Raw genomic sequence first — 18,601 nt, 5'->3', positions numbered from 1 at the left:
ACCTCTCTCAATTCTGTACAACAAGATGAGGTCAGGCCTGTCATTAGCTCCATCTCTCTCCAAAGATTCCAAGACAGATGCTGAATCTGTTTTTTCTTGTTTAGTATGCAAAGCAGTAATTATAGCCATCATTTCAGGGTGTACACAGACACATCAGGAAGTCTTTTATAATGCAACAAATTCTTTAGAAAAAGCAAATAAAAAAAATAAAAAAATAAAAAAAAATATTTAAAAAAAAATAAAAAGCAAATCCAGTCTTTCCGGTCTTGGGATCTTTTGGGATCAGTAGCCTACATATTTGCAGAAATCCCTCCCAGGTGCTACCTAAAGCCTGATTCACCAACTCCAAGTAGCCAGCTCTTACATGTCTATCTCTGGAGTGGGCAGAATGCAGGGAGGAACATCAGTCCACATGATAGATATAGGCTACAAAATTACGAGATACTATATTATAATTACTCGTAACTACGAGATAAAAAAAATAATGAAATATTTTTTACTGACAACAATGCTCCATCGAATAAACAAAACGAACATGTAAATTCTTTATTTAACTAAGAAGAAATGTAGAGAACACATGTGTTGGGAGTTTAATTCTCATTTCACTGCCGATACAATGGCTGGCTGAAAAGAACAAAACAAAAACAAAACAAAAGAAAGTTAAATGAAAGTTATATTTGTTTTATTCTGAAATGTTTCACAAGCCCCGCCTTTTCTGTCCCCCTCAACCAATAGAGTAGCAGCTCACCCATGCACTTCCTTGTTGTGAACGAGGCAACGAATGTAGCGCAGTAGCGCCTCAGTCATGTATTTATTCACATTCATGAGAATAAATACATGACTGTTTCGTGTACGCTTGAAAGGGTTTTCTGTCTAATAGACGTTCTGATGTGTTGTCCAAATAAGCACCATTGCAGCAACTTGAAAATCTTCCACTAAGAAAATAAAGCTGTGCAGACAAAATGTAAGTAACATGTATTTTTCTGATCTCACGAGTAGTGGTTAGTTTTTTTGTGCAGAAGTCAAGCCTGAATTACTTTTATCTGTTTCTATACACATGCGTTTAGGTTAAAATATGAAATACCTTGTGCCTAAACTTTTAAAGATCCACGATTACTACATATTTTACCATCTTATTTTGCCATCTTATTTCGCAGTTGTTTACAATGGATGACCTCGAGTTTGAGCTCGGACTCCCTCAGGAACCAGAAAGCGACACTTGTTCGGTATTCTCCTCAGCATCGGCAAAGAAGGCGAAGCTACCCCTCCCTAATATACCCATGCTCAACAGTAAGTGGTACAACTAAAACAAGCTATTACACAGTTGAATTGATTATATGTTCAGTTCAACCCCTTTGGCTTAGAAATCTTTGACATTATTGTAATTTTTTGTTGTGTGCTCTGTCTGTAGCAACAAGATTTGAAAGTGGCTTTCATGAGAGTACAAGGTTGTGCCTGGAGCGGATCAGAGAAGCCATGCTGCACCACAGGTGGGAGGAGGCCGCAGAGGAGATGGTATATTTCCTCCAAATACTAGAGGACACCACAAAGGGTCAAGAAGTGCATCAGAAAGAGGTATGCTTGGTTTCTTCATCCTTGTCTGCTCTCACACCAACTGACTCAATGTCCTGTAGAGCTGCATCCATAGATCGATTTGTCTTGGTTCTTCCTGGGCCTGGTAACCTGTTCTTTGCAGACAGAAAGGCCTTGGACCACGTTTGCACTCATTGTTACTACTTTTAATTTGATTCCACTTCACTTTACTCTGCATCTTTGCACCCGATGCTGGTGTTTTGTATAATATATTTAATAATAGCAATAATAGCAATCATTTCTGGACACATTTTTAACTACAGTATAACTACACGACATTTAACTACAAATATGCCACAGCGAAGGTATCTACAAGTAGTTCAAAATACCTTTGATGATGTCTCTTCTAAAGGTAATTTGGAGAATGGGCATCGAGATTCTCCACCATCACCCTGACTCCAAACTGGAGGACTACAACAATATTTACGAGCGCATTAAACACTCAGGAGTAAAGCAATACTTGCAGGTACATGGTTTTCATTATTTTATGTATGTGAAATATACATATATGTAATATATTTGTCATTTTAGCGGTGTTTGGAGCATTCTTTCCACCTGCTTCTTGTGGGACACATTCAAGAGGCAAAAAACATACTGTCTGTTGCCGAAAGTTGGAGACATGGGAAAGAAACTGCCGTTCAGTCAAAGAGTGTCAAACTAATCCAGGCCTATAGGAGTTTACTGGACTATATGATCTGGTGTGAGAAGAAAGAAGCGTGTTCCAGCAGAGGTAAGGCAATGACTCTCAGGTGCTTAGTCAGGGCTGTAGAGTCACTCGAAATGTTCAATTAATAGTGATTATTACAATCAAAAAGTGAGAAAAACTATCATTGGCAGGTCTACAATTTTATAATGCATTGTAGACCTGTAAGTGAACAAACTTAGCTATTATAAACAGTATTTAGATTATTTAGATTATGTCAAAGATTATAAATGTCATTATTTTGTATTGTTTTACAAACACAAACAAAAATGGACCATACATATACTGTAAGTGAAATATAGACTCTGGTGACTTCCTAAAGTAAGTGAGAAATTATTATTATTTTAAAGATAAAACTGTACTTTATACTTTTCTCCTGCACTAAGTTACTGATATGTGCTGTCACAACTCCACCTGCTGTAATTTTGAAGCTACTACAGGTGATATGTCCTTGGATTGGAACATATTAACGACTACTTAACATAAATATCTATTTGAATATCAATTTCTTATCTTGCATGTCATTTTTTCACATTCAGATTTTGGCAACATAGAAGAACACCAGTCCATGCACAACTATTTCAGACAGGCCTCAGTCAATTTGAAGGAGATCTTCAAAAATCCCGGAGTCTGGGATCCCTTTATACTCGGCTACATCGAGGTGAGAGTCAGTGCTTGTGCACCGTTTAAAATGTGTGATTTAATAGTGCTGGTCAGAAATCAGAATTTCAGTAGTTGTTTTCATAGCATCAGTGATCCGTGACATTTGTTTCCAGATGTTGGAGTTTTACGAAGACTACGAGGAAGCGAAGAGGCTCCTGAATGACTACGCTTACGACAATGCTTTCCCTCCTAATCCCAACGCCCATGTCTACCTCTACCAGTATCTGAAGAGACACAACCATCCAGCAAAGAATCTCATTCAAGTGCTGAAGGTACAGAAACACCATTTCTTTTCCCTAGTAATCCATAAAAGTAATTCTGCCTGTTTGGGGGGGTTTCTGTGTCTAGATCCTCCACTCTTTAGTCCCAAGCCATGCACTGATGACTGAGTACTGCTCTCTTCTGCTTGAGTCAGGTAAAGTCATCATTCTATAGACTTATATTGCTCTATATAACGGAGGACTATATTTGGGTCTGTTTGGTGATATGGTCAATCAGTGTTATTGTTTTTTTTTATACTAGAAAATCATCTGTCACTAGTTACAGTGGGAGGAAAAAGTGAGTACACCCTTTGCCTAATCTGGTCATAAAATGTGGTCTGATCTTTATTAAAAAGAATAAACAGTGTCTACTTAAACCACACAAACAATTACATGTTATCATATTTTTATTGGCCATAACATGCAAACGTTCACCGGAAAAAGTAAGTGAACCTCTTGGCTAAGGATCCTCCAATAGATAATCAGATAAATGAATGCAGACATTTCGAGTCAGGTGTGAGCCAACCTGAAGTCCAATCACTGAGTGTGGCTTAAAGCTGCCCTGGGCACTGAAAACACACACACATTGGTAAGAATTGTCTCTTGTTGAGAAGCATTGTCTGATGTGCACCACGGCGCACGGAGGAAGCCATTGCTGTCAAAAAAACTAAGTTTGAAGAGCACTTTGATGCTCCACAGCACTACTGGCAAAATATTCTGTGGACAGATGAAACCAAAGTTGAATAGTTCTAGAGGAACACACAATGTCATGCGTGGAGGAAAAATGAAACAGCACCAACATCAAAACCTTATCCTCACTGTGAAAGTATGGTGCAGGAGCATCATGGTGTGGGGGTGCTTTGTTACCTCAGGGCCTGGAAAATGTGCTAAAATCAATGGAAAAAGGAACTCACAAGTTTATTAAGATATTTTGCAGAAAAACCTGAGGCCATCTATCTGTCCAACAGCTGAAGCTCAACGAGGGTGGTGCCGCAACAAGACAATGACACAAAGCACAAAAACAACTCTATTTCAGAATGGTTTCAGAAGAATAAAACGTGTTCACTTAGTTTTTCCACCCTGTCCTGTGAATATAATATGTAATTGTTTGGGTGGTATTCGTTTAAGCAGACACTGTTTTTTATTTTTTTTTATTTTAGGATTTTATTAACGACCAGACCACATTTTATGACCAATTTAGGAAGAAATGTAAGAGATGCAACAATGCCAAAACATGTGTATGAATGTAGAATGTAAGTAAAAAAAATAAAAAAAAATAAATGAAAAAAATAAATAAATAAATAGAAAAAAAAATAAAAAGTCTTATTTTCAGAGAATAAAACAGTTTTCTCTATTGCACATTTGTTTTATTTGGTTGTTCTGAAACATTAATCAAATTAGCATTTCATTTAATTGATGGGAATCAAGACTATGTATTAGAATATAATTCATGATGATTTCTTATTTGTTGTTGTTTGAAGGTAAAACTACAAAAGCGTTGGCAGTCACCCTGGATATGCTGGACTACGCTTGCTGGAGAAACGATGTGAACACTTGGAAAACTTTGAAATCCATTATTGAAAGACTACAGTCTGAGTAATTATAATATTTCTTGACAAACTGACTATTTCTAAACTTTTCCTGGCACTTCTGCATGATGATCTGTGTGTTTTTTGCGCACAACCAGAGAAGGCTGGGAGGTGGCTGTGTCTGAAGGCATGTCGGGGAGGAGAGACTGGTGGCCCGCTCTCCACTTCACCAAGGTCCACGCGGCTCATGACGAGAGAGAGAACCCAGAGCTGCGCAGAATCAAGGCCCCCCTCGCCAAAATCCTCTGTCCAGGTAACGATATGCCACGAGAAGCTGTTACTGCACATGTGCCATCGTTGAGCTGTTCTTTGTTCAACAGATCTGACTCTGAGGTACTGCCAGGAAGGCGGAGCCACGTGAGAAGCCATGGCAAATTTACAAAACTTAGACAGACTTTTCTGGATGTCTGGACCTTTACCGTTTCATTTCAACACATCGTCCACAGATTTTATTTTTTGACTGGATGCAAAAATAGACAGATCTTTTTTTTGTTTCAATTCGAATGCTTTTCATTGTTGTTTTTTCCTTCAAGAGCAACTTTAACAGTTTGTTAGCCTCCAAACTGTTGAGAGAAGCTGCCCCCGGAGCAATGGTATTGACTTGTAGCCCCAAAGTCAAAGTCCAGGTTTTGAACTCCCTTTTTTGGTAGTCTATAAATATTTCTTAACCTACAACACACATTCATAATAAAAAATAAAAACCTTACCAGAGCTACCATTTTGTATGCTTAAACATGGCCATTGTCCATTTCTCATTCATTCTTGTTCATTTTAGTCATTGCATAATTCAATTCCCCTAAGTCGCTCCGCCACAGCTGCTCCAGTGATCTGGGGATTCACTGCACATATTTGAAAATTGTAATTCGTTACGCAAGCGGCCAGGTAAAGTCCACCGAGGGGTCACTGCAATGTAACAGAGTCCGAGCTGGAGTCGACCTGTTTCAGGAAAAGGACATTGGGACGGTGCCAGAGTTCAATCACCAGCGCAGATGTTCCTGGGTCAATAAAGTCCAGTCCACTGTGGTGTTGGAAAAGAAAGTAGATTTGAAATGTACATGTGTCTCACTGCAGTTCTATTCCAATGGAAATCTATGTATATTAATCTTGAATTAGTATAAATAGAACAACTTAAAGGCCCTTTACCTGATTTTGTGTTTGTTTACAGTCAATGAAAGACTTTTTAACTTTGCTAACTCACTCCAACTCTTTAATTCTTCACAGGGGTTAGTTTAAGCCCTTACACATTATTTTTTCTGAGTTTACAATATACTTAAGTGTGCGCCACTGATATAAAAAGAGAATCAGGTAGAAGGCCTTTAATTTTTGTGTAGCCGTATTTCTTGGTTGCTTTGTTGCCAGTTAAATGTTAATCATTCAAACTTCTTCAATGCCGGTCCTAAAAATGAATTCATTTGAACATTTTTATCGATCAAACTATTCAAAGCAGTGTTGAGATACGTCCGCTTATCTTAGAGGAGAAAAGGTGCTTAAGGTAACTGCTCTGAAGTCCAAGACAGAGAAACTTTCCCCCATTAATAATACATTTTATTTGGCGCCTTTCTAAGCAATCAAGGTCACCTAACATCAAGGAAAATGTCGGCAGCAGGTGGTGACGAGCCGCGTGGGTGTCCCCTGTCCTTAGATTCTCTGACTCGGCAAGGAAAAACTCAAAAATCCATTGGGAGAAAAAAGAGACCTCGGAGAGAACCACAGAAGGAGAGATCCACTCCCATGGACGGACAGGCTATAGATAGACCCAGGGCTGATGGGAGTCCCTCAGCAGACAGACAAAGGCCGCAGAAGAACGCCCAGTCCTTGTTGGAGCTTCAGTTCTTCTTGTCCAATCCCTGCAGGCGGGGCTCCTCCGTTCATCCACACCAACGACTCACCGTCTGAGGTCAGTGCAGTTTTGGTCACGGTGAGAGACCTTTCTAAACAGATGAGTTTGGATTTGAAGTGTGGGAGTGAGTTGGTGTTGCGGAGGTCAGTGGGGTGAGAGTGTTCCAGAGCTGAGAGCAGGAGGGACAACGAGCTGGAGAGAGGAGGAGGAGCGGAGAGAGCGAACAGGGGTGGAGATATGAAGGAGGTCAGTCAGGTATGGAGGGGCGAGGTGAGGAGCAGGATTTTTGAAAGAAAAGAAAAATGCTAATCAAACACCTATATTAATAAATACATAATCTTACATATACAGTCTCGCTCTCAGAAAAAAGCGGTTTGCAGAAAGAAATCCTGAAGCGCGAGAGAAGCAGTTCACAGCATTTTTCATCCCAGTGGAGAGATAAGTAGCGCAGGAGAGTTGTGTAACGTGATACGAAGCGCTTTAGGCTGCGGCCGCTCACCTGAGGCAGAACAGGCTTCAGGAGTTTTCTCTGTGACTGACTGTAAATGTTGCGACTTAACTTCATGCTTTGAAAACATGTAAGGAGGTCAGAAAACCTGCAAAACCTGTACATTTTAGACTTGAATTACAGACTGGGAACAGGAACTTGGTGTAGATATAGTAGATGTCGTATAGATTTTGTTTGCTGTTTTGTTGACATAGATACAAAGATTGTGAGAGGCTCTTTTTCTAGTCTGTGAAATGTTATGAATGAAAAGAATCTGTAAAAGTTTCAATGTTTTCTTCTTTTTGAGTCACTTCAACATTCAAACAAAGTACATAACAGGAAGATGTTATCTGTAGGTTGTCTTTAACTGGGGAAACTGTGACAAAAGCCCCAAAAGCTGTCTATTTTCACAGTAAGCTGGGAAAACAACACTGAAAGAGTAATCAGTCCTATCATGTCCAATCAAACAAAACACCAGCTGGCACAAAGGGAAGTGAAAGAGTTGAGATAGAGGGGGAAATCACCAGAACCATCCACTAAAACTGTCCTGACCTTTAAAAACATGTCCTATAGGGGGCGCCAGTTATCAGCATACAACCCAACGCTTCACCTGTTTTACCTACTCATTCACACACAAGTCTTTTCTTAGGAATTGGTGTCAGTGGAGCACTTTTCCTTCACTCAAGGGTTAACGTTGCACATGATCTCTTAATTCATGTTTGGTGCTTGACCGTGTTTTCCACTAAACATGTTAATTATAGCTGCTCGTTCGTCCCGGTAGCTCTGTGGAGGTGGATGATACTTGTTTACACATATAGGCAAAAAAAGCTCGACACAACGACTCAACACAAGGAAATGATAAACCCAGTGACATCATGTGCCGAGTGTAGCTCACATTCACAATACTCCTCCAACAGGGGCACAACTCCACATGAAAAGCACAAAACAGCTCTTTGTCATACCCTTTAAGACAGTTCTATGACTAATACCTTTAAAAATACATCATCACATCATTGTGGTGACAAAGCAGCAGATTCTGCCCTTACAGTTTGGTCACATTTGCACTGATGCAAAATAACCACACGTTGTCCTTTAAGTTCCCCCGCAGCCTGTCGACCCCCCTCAGAGTAAGACAGCTCTACCCTCCTGTCCTGGAGACTGTTGCTGTTTGTCGGCTATTATAGCACATTCATTTTTATTTATATTATGTTATGACTTGAAAGTTATGGAGCGCAGTAAGAGGGGAGGAAGAGGCGCTGAGCTGAAGTGGGCTGGGTGTATATAAACACACCGATGGGTAAAAATATCCAGAGACATCATGTGGTAGTGGTCTGAATAAACCTGTCACCGTCCGCTTTGGGGTGAAGATGAAGTGAACCCACGTCAGAGCTGATAATGTGTGTAATCTCCACTTTTAACCGAGCTGCTCATCTTTACATTTGTTTGTGTCGGTTTCACTGATGTGTCATTGCTGGTTTTCAAACTGTTCCTGTTTGTAATTCAGTCATGATGGTGCAGCCCAGTGATGATGTTGGACTGAACTGGAAAAAAATAAGTGTCTAAGATGAGAAAAAGTATTTTGAGAATATGCTGATTTTGAGTGGATTCAGACAATCTCAAAGGGCCTATACAGAGTTTAAAAATGTTAAAAACAAGTATTTTCCTCCCCCTACATGTCCCAGCCATGTCCTAACATGTATGAGCTCAGACCTGTTCACCACAACTGCCTCTAAAATCCTACACTGTCACTCAAAAAGATGTTAATTTGGGGCGAAGTGCCATCATGCACGCGCTTTATATAGAAGCTGCAGTTACACGTAAGACCTGAGGTGGCAGTAGTGAGCATAAAATGACTAACTTGCATCTAGCCCCTTTAAAAGAGGACTGCCAAGTGAACATGCATTCTTTTCCATGCCTGTGACTTATTTTTGGTCTGGTTAATCTCTTTTCTTCTAAGTGACATAATGCCTGTTCCATCTGCAGTCCAAAACTACACACAATTGGCACAAATCTTCATAATTCAAAAACTTTTAAGCCTTTTATCTTACGTTTAAAGATCTTTAAAAGATGGTCTTTTTGTCTAGTATATACAATGTGGTTTGACTAATCCGCTGAAGCGTTTTTGTAACATATGTGTCCCAACCAAATAAACTAATACCACTTCTCAGCAAAGAATCACGCTCAACTCCAATTGAAACGTGCATCCAAGTGGACATATCCGGCATATGGGGCTTAAGAATATACTTAAAACATTATTATAGGTAACTCTGCATTGATTTTTTTATGTTTCATTATTTGCAATTATTGAAATAAATTTTTACAATCAGTGCTTAATCTGATAGTCCATTTGGGGGAACACATTCCCCCACCTTTCAGTTTTTCAGGGTAAAGGATCCGGCAACTATTTGATCTGATATAATGGTGTTTAATGGGAGTGTCCCGGCCTGTTCCCCGAATCCATCACATCTGAAACTACTAATTTACAAATTAAGCCCTGCTTACAAGGAATTACAGGCCCAGAGCTGGAGAAGACTTTGCCTGGTGCTCCTCCTGCAGGCAGTTGTGGGAATATTTTATCTTAAAAACTTTCAGTTTTGATTCATGGTGTGGTTCACAGCTGCAACACACTTTAAGCACAGAACGACTCAGAACCATAATGTTGGATTATGGGTTTTTAAAATATGGAGGACAGTTTCAGGTTTTAGAGGAAGAACTGAACGAAGAGCTGGAACCGTAGAAAAAGATGCAGCTGAATTACACAGGATTACCTCAGGATCACTCAAAAATGTGAATGAAGTGAAATGCTACTCCAGGTCTGTTTTTGACAACAGAACAATGTTAAAACATAAAAGTAGAATCGGGTGAACAAACAGGATGTATGGGACGGTCTGTGCGTTTGTCAGCAGCACACAGAATTTACTCAACCACCTCTGACTTTCACGGCTGTAAAAAGGAATAATTTAGGCAGTGCATCTTTAAAACGCCGAGGACCTTTATAGAAACCTATGTAACGTTTCTCAGAGTGTGGGCTGGTGTTTGGAGTGTGGAAGAGGGAGCGATGCAGTGAATATGCAGAATCAATAACAACACAAAACACCACTTCAGGTATGATTTCGATGAGAATATAACTTTTATAATGACTGAAACCTCCAAAAAAAAGTTGATTTTGTGTGATACAGGCACTCGAAGGCTGTTAAAAGCAACAAATTACCTAAATTGCTTTTGAGAGGAAATGAAAAGGTTTATATCCACTCATGGAAGGAATTCTCAACTATTTGTACTACTACTCAAGTTGCTATTGTTTCTACTCTCTAGGTTTCGGACACATTCGGCATGCTCACATTGCAGTATTTAGCATTAGTTCCATATACTGTGACGAACACTCATCCAAAGCTTAAGAGTGTGAACATTCGGAGGTCCCAGTGTCTCCACATCGTCTCTCTTAAGTGGGACAGTGTTCAGGCCCAGGGCTAATGTTTACATTTTTGGACCATTAGCTCAACAATATTTTCTTGTTGCTACGTGACGGCGCGGATGAGTCAGCCCTCGGCCGCGGCGGAGACGTGCGGGCCTGCGAGACCCTCCGATCACACTGTTATGGTCAGGAGTAAACCACGCTCCCAGCAGTAATCTGTCACAGCTGCAGGCCAATGCGACATCTCCCAACAGGGACCGAGCCGTAATGGAGAAATGTCTTCGCAATTTTAATTTACGTCCAGGAGCATTTGAGAAAACCGGAAATACCAACTATTAAACGAATCCAACATTTGACATTGCAGAAGCTTATATTAGCCGTGGCACTTTTTTTTGGATCAGCCAGTGTTTTGTGCAAGAAATAATAATAAGAATGAAGGAATAAGCAAAAATATGAATCAGATTAGACTTATTAACAGAGAAACAGATGTATTAATTTATTTACAATCGCAGAAGGAGACGGATTGATAAAGTGACCATGAACTTTAATTTTTGCACTGCTGTTTGAGTCACGGGAGCGACAAAGATGGGATTGCGCCCTCTGCTGGCATTTGTATGACGTTATTATAATTAATAACGTCCTAGGGTTATTTTCTAGAAACATACATTCTTGATACATTACATACGCACACATAAAACTGCCAAGACTTAAGTATCCGAATAAGTTGCAACAGCTTGAATAAAAATGCAGCACACATTTTAATCTGGTGGCCACTTTTGTTTTCCCTCAGTAGATCTCTTTGTCTTGGTATAACACATTTAACTCGTCTTCTCCCTCGGCTTTCTGAGTGGCCAGATTGTGTGCTGTAAACAGGCGGCAGGTTTGCGTCTGCCGTGGCGTGTTTTCTGTGGAACTGGCTTTGTTTCTCGCGGTTGTTTATCGACATGTGCTTCAAGCTGCTCAGTCTGCAGTGGCCCATCTGTGCTCCTCTCTGTCTGTGAACGCGCTACTTTCTAATCCCACCGCTTTCAAAAGATAGGAGACTGTGTGCTGTAGGAAAAAGAGTAATTCATAAATGTACATGGTGGTGGTAGTAGTACTTTCCAAATGAGTAGCGTGGATTCAAAAGGTCTCTTTTAACTATTTTGATTTGTAGTCTAACACATTGTCTTTCTAATTCAAAAAAATCAACACTGATGATTGCCTTGTTATGTAGATGTTTTGTTACCAATGCCATGGTATTAAATAGGTATTAATTCCTGTTTAAAGGGTGTGAAACAGCTATTCTCAGACATCCAGGCCGATAAAGTACAATAGATTGAGACAGCTGGACGTTTCTCGATACAGACGGTCTCAACAGTTTGGACCCGGATGTAGCTTATTATTGTGTGTGACACTTCACAAACGTATAGAGCGGCAGTTCATGGTGTCTGACAAAAGTGTCTTTTACATTACAACATACATCATGTCACCTGACTTTGGCTCTGGCTCCAGTGAAAACTGGAGGAGTGAGTTTCGTGTCTCATTTGAGATGAAGGAACGAGCACGCACAGTCTGAACACTGACTAACTGATAATCTCGAAAATATCAAGTTTTCAGGCTTCTCTTTGTTATATTTAGTCAAAAAACGGTCAGTAAATAATTTGAAATGCCGGCTATCTTAAAGCAGTACTAAGTAACTTGTTTACCTTAATAAATCCTTTCCGTAGTCCTTCTAGGGTAATACAAGTGTTAATGGGATGATTGGGGGGTCTTTCATCTCCCCCTGGTGTCTCAACTTCACTGCCTCTGGGTCGGTGTCACCAATACACACTAATGGAATCATGAAGAAGAAGCTAACAGGCTCACGGGCAAAGCTAACACCACTTAAACAGTATTTACAGCCAGGTTTGAGGGAAAAAAATGATTTTGTGTAATTGGATGTACAATATCCCTTTCTTCCTTTGTCTTTTCTGTCAGTGTAGTATTTACTCTCATGGACAATTAATGAGTAAAAAAACAACATGCTACGATACCTGAAGTGGCATTTATGGCCTCTAGGGGCATGAGTTACTTAATACTGCTTTAAGTTAGGATATTGCACTGACATTACACCAAAAAGAGTCACTAACACACACTTCTCCACTTGGAGCAAGTTAACATTTCTCAAGGGGGGGCGGGGCTTTTGCGAAAGGTCAATTGTTGACACTTGTGCACTTACCATTTTTAATTAGTTTAATTTTGGGGTGGTTAGGGACGTACAGTGGGAAAAAAGTATTTGGCCAAAATCCAACAGAAAGTCTATGGGGAACTGACCAAATCCTTTTTTTCCCCATTGTAGCTGGCCAAAAAGGCAAGTGGTCTAGTCAGGTATATTTGAGTATGTTTAAAATTATTTTTTGTTCAAGTAACACCTCCAGAAAACATACTGTACTGTGGTTTTGAGGTCATGTGAGGTCGGTTTGACACGGTATCTCGAGCGTGGAGCAGAGGAAGTGGCCTGTCACTGCTTTAGTCACATTTTCCATTCTCTGCTCGATAAAACATACTCACAGCATGTATCTCCTGTACGGGTCTCGCATATACGTCACACTTTCCATAAGGTGACATTTATAATCAAAACCTCACCCATCATCTTGTGATTAAAAGTGGGTAGCGCGCAACCCACTGTCTTACAATGATGGAAAAAATTAAATTGTTTCCATAGAATCACTCGATTTAGTTCACACAGGAAGATATTATATGATGATATGGAGATAGTATGTGTTATGAAGGAACTGAGATGAGGTGTAACTGTTTTGAAGTATAAGAAAAAGCAGTCAATAATTACTCAAATTACTATAATGGTGAGTTGATGCAGGCAGTGTTCAGTAATGTATTTCTTAGAGTTGTTTCAGCACAAAGTACTTCTATTTGACAATTATTATTTACAGGAGTAAAAAAAAGCGACAATCGCATTGTCTTAGAAGAAACAAAACTTCAATATATTTTTATGCCATTTCATTTAAAAAAGAAAAAACATTACTTTTATCTATGTTTTTGGCTTTGAAAATATCAAGATTGTTTGTTAAAACATAAAAACACTCTTACACTCACAGTTACTCAGAAGTAGTATGTTTTTTCCCCCCTTGAGTAACCTAAAAATTTACTTAAATTAAATATCAGGGCTACTCTACCCACTTGTGTGTGAGTGGTCAGTGGTCAGAGGGGAAATAAAGTAACAACAAGCCAAATACAGTTGTATACCAGAAACTCATTCAAAGTGCTTTGCAGAACCAGAAGGATGAAGTACAGTATAAATTCACAGTTCAGACGTGTGGCCCATGGCAGCCACACTTCTGCCAGTTTGACCCAGAGCAGCTGTGGCGACATCACCAGTGTCTGTGACGAATGACAATAATACATGACATTGGGTCTAAATGATGAAAAACAAACACATTAAACAGACTTTTTCAAAATGCTTGTAAGGTTTAGTGTCATTCTTATTGTCCTCGTAAAGCGGCCTCACTGGTCAGACTGCATTTCTGGAACCGCCCAGGTCACTTTGTTTCTTCTGCTACTGCGGAAAATGTTCTGACAAGACAAGTGTTCTGTGTCCACACTGACCTGGGATTTGGTTAAGGACCTGCTTTTGATATTTCGATTGGCACAATTTCAACATTCTGTAAACTTGCACCCATGAATTTGTGCCTATCCCCATATTTACTATTATTTGGAAATACATTCAACGCCTCTGCCACAAAGACAAGATTCAGGTTGAAAAGAATATGCTTTATACATTCATTCAAAGGGGAATAAGTTACAATAATCCTGCTCATTTTGGTTGTTTCTTCTTCAGATGCTGAAGTGTTCCAATCTGTATTACCTGGAATAATAACCATCAGGTCTGTGGGACTTAAATTTTCCCCACAAAGAACCAACCTCAAAAAATGTCTGATCATCCTTGTACCAACTAATTAAATACCCCCACACCAGGCAGAGATCAAGATGAAATCAGAACTCAACCTAAATTGGATGAAATGTTGCATAAACTGGATGTAAAGCCACTTGAAACTTGAAAGTGTGACCAAAGAACCACTACGGTAGGCGACATTTCCTTACAGTAGCTGCTTGACCACTTCCCTTAAACACAATGAAACCGGAGTGACTGGAAACCCGATCCGCTCGGGCTTTGATCAGCTGTGTCCCATTATAAATAACTGCACGGTGCACTAAGAATAGCGGCGATAATGCGTGCCCTACATTGTTTCAGGCTCGCCCATGGGAATAAATACACACATCATGTTGTGATAGCTGCAGCCTGCCAAACGGACCCTTTCACCTATGCTGGTTTTTGGCCAACTCTGCTATTTATACTGTATATATACATACTAAAAAAAAGAAGAAAAAAACCCTCACATATAACAATAGTGCTTGGGATTGTGTCTCCTAGATCAAATCAGGACAAAACTGGATCTGACAGGCATCTAAAACAAGAAGTGAAAGTTTTTAAAGCGTAGGTAGTGTTGAGTAGTTACAGTATGTGAAGAGAATTGTTTACAACGTTTGGGTAAAGTGGTGGTGGTGGAGAGGAGGAGAGTTGGAGGCTGGTCTTTCTGCAGCTGCGGTGGAGGAGATGGTTTGTTTGATTGACTGGTTGGCATAAGTATCGGCCCCCCTTTAACTATTTGACATTTTGCCATGCTATGGACCATAAACATTAGGGGTGTAACGGTTCACGGGGATGTATTGAACCGTTCGGTTCGGCCTGTTCGGTTCGGTCCACTTGCGTACCGTTTCGGTGTATTATTTTCATTAAATAATGTAAATTTATTATTAGCGTCATATTAAGTGCCGCGGAACAAAGTTCCTACGCGAGTTTCCGCACGGACGCTATTGAGTGACGTACATTGAAGCTGCATGAGTAGCCGAGAGAAACTACAGTCGTTGAAGGCGCTGGCTTTAAGTATTTGATTAAAAGTCTTGAGCCTCGCTACAATATCCCATCACGTCCGCACTTCAGCCAAAAAGTTACACCAGCGCTCAGAGCCGGTTCTTCCTATACGCAAACTACGCAAGGTGCGTGGTGTTGTTTCATTGATTAATCAACGCGTTGTTGTTACGGGGACAGGCTCTTCCAGCGCGCACTCACTCTCCGCCTACTTCGCCACATATAACACCAAAACGGAGTAGTCTGGTGAAGTGAATGAGCAGGAGAGACCGACCGCCTTCCCCCTGTCTCTTCCAAAGCGCGAGTGCTTCTCCGCTCGTGTCCCGCTCGGCCGTCGGTCTCCCGGTGCTTCGCCTCATGCGCGGCTCCTCCGCGGCTGCATCATGTCACCTGTGTCCCGGGCGCAGCTCTCATGTTTTCTCTGCGCAGACTCTGGGCTGCAGCTCTGGGCCTCACTCTCATTTAAACTCTCTTCTTACTGTGTCTGGTGAGTCTAGAGTATCAGGACAGTAGTTTGGCGAGTAGACGAGAGTAAAAAGCCGTTCTCCGTGCCCTTTTTGTTGAGTTGAATCCACATGGTTCTCATGAGTTACAGTAACTCTCTCATTATAAGAGTGCAATTTATTTAAAATATCACCCAAATGGGTCACTTTTATTCATTTTATGCAAGAATTCTATTGTGTATTGGCAGCTTTTCAAAAGAAAAATTTTGTTAGTTCTTATTTATTTGTACCGAAAATTAACCGAACCGAGCCCTCCAAAACCGTGAACCGAACCGAATACAATTTTAGCGTACCGTTACACCCCTAATAAACATACATTTATTTGGTTGATTTTTTTTTGTAAATAAAAAAGTGGGATGTGCATAAGTGCCGCCCCCCCCTTTCCTTTTAGTGCAAACAACTGCCTTCAGAAGTTGCCTGATGATTTCTGAATGATCACATGTTGACCCAATGACTAAACAGAGTCTACCTGTGTGTAATCTAATGTCAGTTCAAATACAGCTGCTCTGTGATGGTCTCAGAGGTCTGTTAAGAGACTATTGTGGAGCAGAAGCATCATGAAGTCCAAGAACACACCAGACAGGTCCGGGATCAAGTTATTGAGAAGTATAAAGCTAGGTTAGGTTATGAAAAGATTTCCAAAGCTTTGAACATCTCTCAAAGTACAGTTAAATACACCATCCAGGAATGGAAAGAGTCTGGCATCACTGCAAACCTACCAAGACCCGGCCGTCCTCCTAAACTTACTGACCGAACAAGGACAGCACTGACCACTGATGACTTCTTTTGGTTTTCTTTCAAAAATGGCTTCTTCTATCCACTCTGCAATAAAGGCCAGATTTATGCAGCGTACGACTAAAAGTTGTTCTGTGTACAGTCGTACTGTCCCTGTGGGTCAAGCTGTACAGTCGTACTATCTCTGTCGTAGCCTTGACTGTGGTGCTCATGTGCCTACTCTCAGCCGCTGACTGTTTTGCTTGCGTATCAGTATGACGCTCGATAGAGGGTATTTATCCCTTTTCTGTGGAAGCATATAGGCAGGCTTGAATGGTTAGTGGTTAGACTAGCGCAATGTCTCGAGTTCATGTCTCCAGGTCCCGCACCGATGGTAAATAAACTTCTCCTGCATAAGACATCCAGACGTATGCCTATATTCTTCATCTACTGTATCTCTATTGTAACACTATTGTTTTTTCTTCGACACTAATACTTAAAGCAGTACTAAGTAACGTGTTTACCTTAATAAATCCATTTCGTAGTCCCTGTGGGGGTAATACAAGTGTTAATGGGATGATTGGAGGGTCTTTCATCTCTCCCTGGTGTCTCTGACCAGAAAACCATGTTTGCAACTTGACTGCCACCGGTGCGGAGAAAGCAATACACACTAATGGAATCACGAAGAAGAAGCTAACATGCTAACGGGCAAAGCTAACTGCGGGCTAACGTCACTTTAAACAGTATTTACAGCCAGGTTTGAGTGAAAAAAAATATTTCCATTGTATAATTGGATGCATAGTATCCCTCTCTCCCTTCGCCTTTCCTGTCAGCGTCGTATTTACTCTCCAAGACAATTAATAAGTTAAAAAATCGTAACTTGCTACTACACCTGCAGTTGCGCTTATGGCCTCTAGGGGGAAGAGTTACTTAGTACTGCTTTAAAGGGGCTAGATGCAAGTTAGCCATTTTATACTAACTACTGCCACCTCAGGTCATACTTGTAACTGCTCCTTCTATATTAAGCTTGTGCATGACGGCACCCGAAGTAACACCTTTTTGAGTGATTTTAGAGGCAGTTGTGAAAGGTCGGGGCTCATTCTACACATTAGGACATTGTTGGAACATGTAGGGAAGGAAAACACATAATTTTAACATTTTTAAACTCCGTATTGTCCCTTTAAGTATAAAAAGTAAAGTATTCGATTTCAAATTTACTACAGTAAAAAAAAAAAAAAAGTATTTCCCACAGATTTCGAAAGCCGTTATTGAACTGGGTGAACAGCAGAGAGTAAATATGGTGTTGGAGTCTCCTGGCTTTATTGTACTAATGTTTGGGATTAAACTACTTTACAGAACATATACCTGCAGTAATGTAGTGGAGTGAATGTAAAGTATTCATTGTAAAGTTACTCGAGCAAAGTACCAAAATTGTATACTTTACGCATTGCAATTTCAATTTGAGTGTGACTGACCTCTCACTTCACATACTAGGCGACTAACTATCGCATCCATTACCACATGTACAATGTCCAAAATATTAAACTCATTCTGTTATGACGCTGATGAGGAGCATTTTCCAACAACTCAAGTCAAAGTATCATTTAAGATTCTTTACCAGATTGCAAACAGTCTGGTGTCTAAATATTTAGCGTTAGCAGCTTAAAACGCACTGAAAGGTCAAACAAACGGTATTGTACAGTATTTAGTGAGCTGAACACAGGCGTGGAGGAGGAGTGACTAACTTCACAAAAATGCGGCTCGGAGTCAGAGTTACATAAAGGGAACAATGTAGGTTAACCCGACAAAAAGACTCACTTTATAGCAAAGGTAGGTATGGGCACATTTTTACTGCCACATAGGGTTACTCTGACTACTGTGACTTTTGAAATTTGTGATTGAAATTTCCGTCTTCAATTCGGCGT

General features: G+C 40.3%; 1 protein-coding gene across 1 annotated transcript; it reads left to right on the top strand.

Moving 5' to 3' along the window:
• Positions 1-854: 854 nt before the first annotated feature.
• taf1a (TATA box binding protein (TBP)-associated factor, RNA polymerase I, A) lies at positions 855-5,169 on the top strand (the record flags this gene model as incomplete). Its single annotated transcript, XM_079572783.1, has 11 exons — positions 855-964; positions 1,158-1,290; positions 1,412-1,575; positions 1,946-2,059; positions 2,125-2,323; positions 2,836-2,957; positions 3,073-3,231; positions 3,308-3,374; positions 4,701-4,815; positions 4,907-5,061; positions 5,129-5,169. Exons 2-11 carry the CDS (start codon positions 1,167-1,169, stop codon positions 5,167-5,169), a joined length of 1,260 nt encoding a protein of 419 aa, XP_079428909.1. The 5' UTR covers positions 855-964; positions 1,158-1,166.
• Positions 5,170-18,601: the final 13,432 nt, after the last annotated feature.

The sequence above is a fragment of the Gobius niger genome (assembly GCF_951799975.1).
Source record: "Gobius niger genome assembly, chromosome: 15".
NCBI lineage: Eukaryota > Metazoa > Chordata > Actinopteri > Gobiiformes > Gobiidae > Gobius > Gobius niger.
This window is presented reverse-complemented; position numbering and strand designations above follow the sequence as displayed.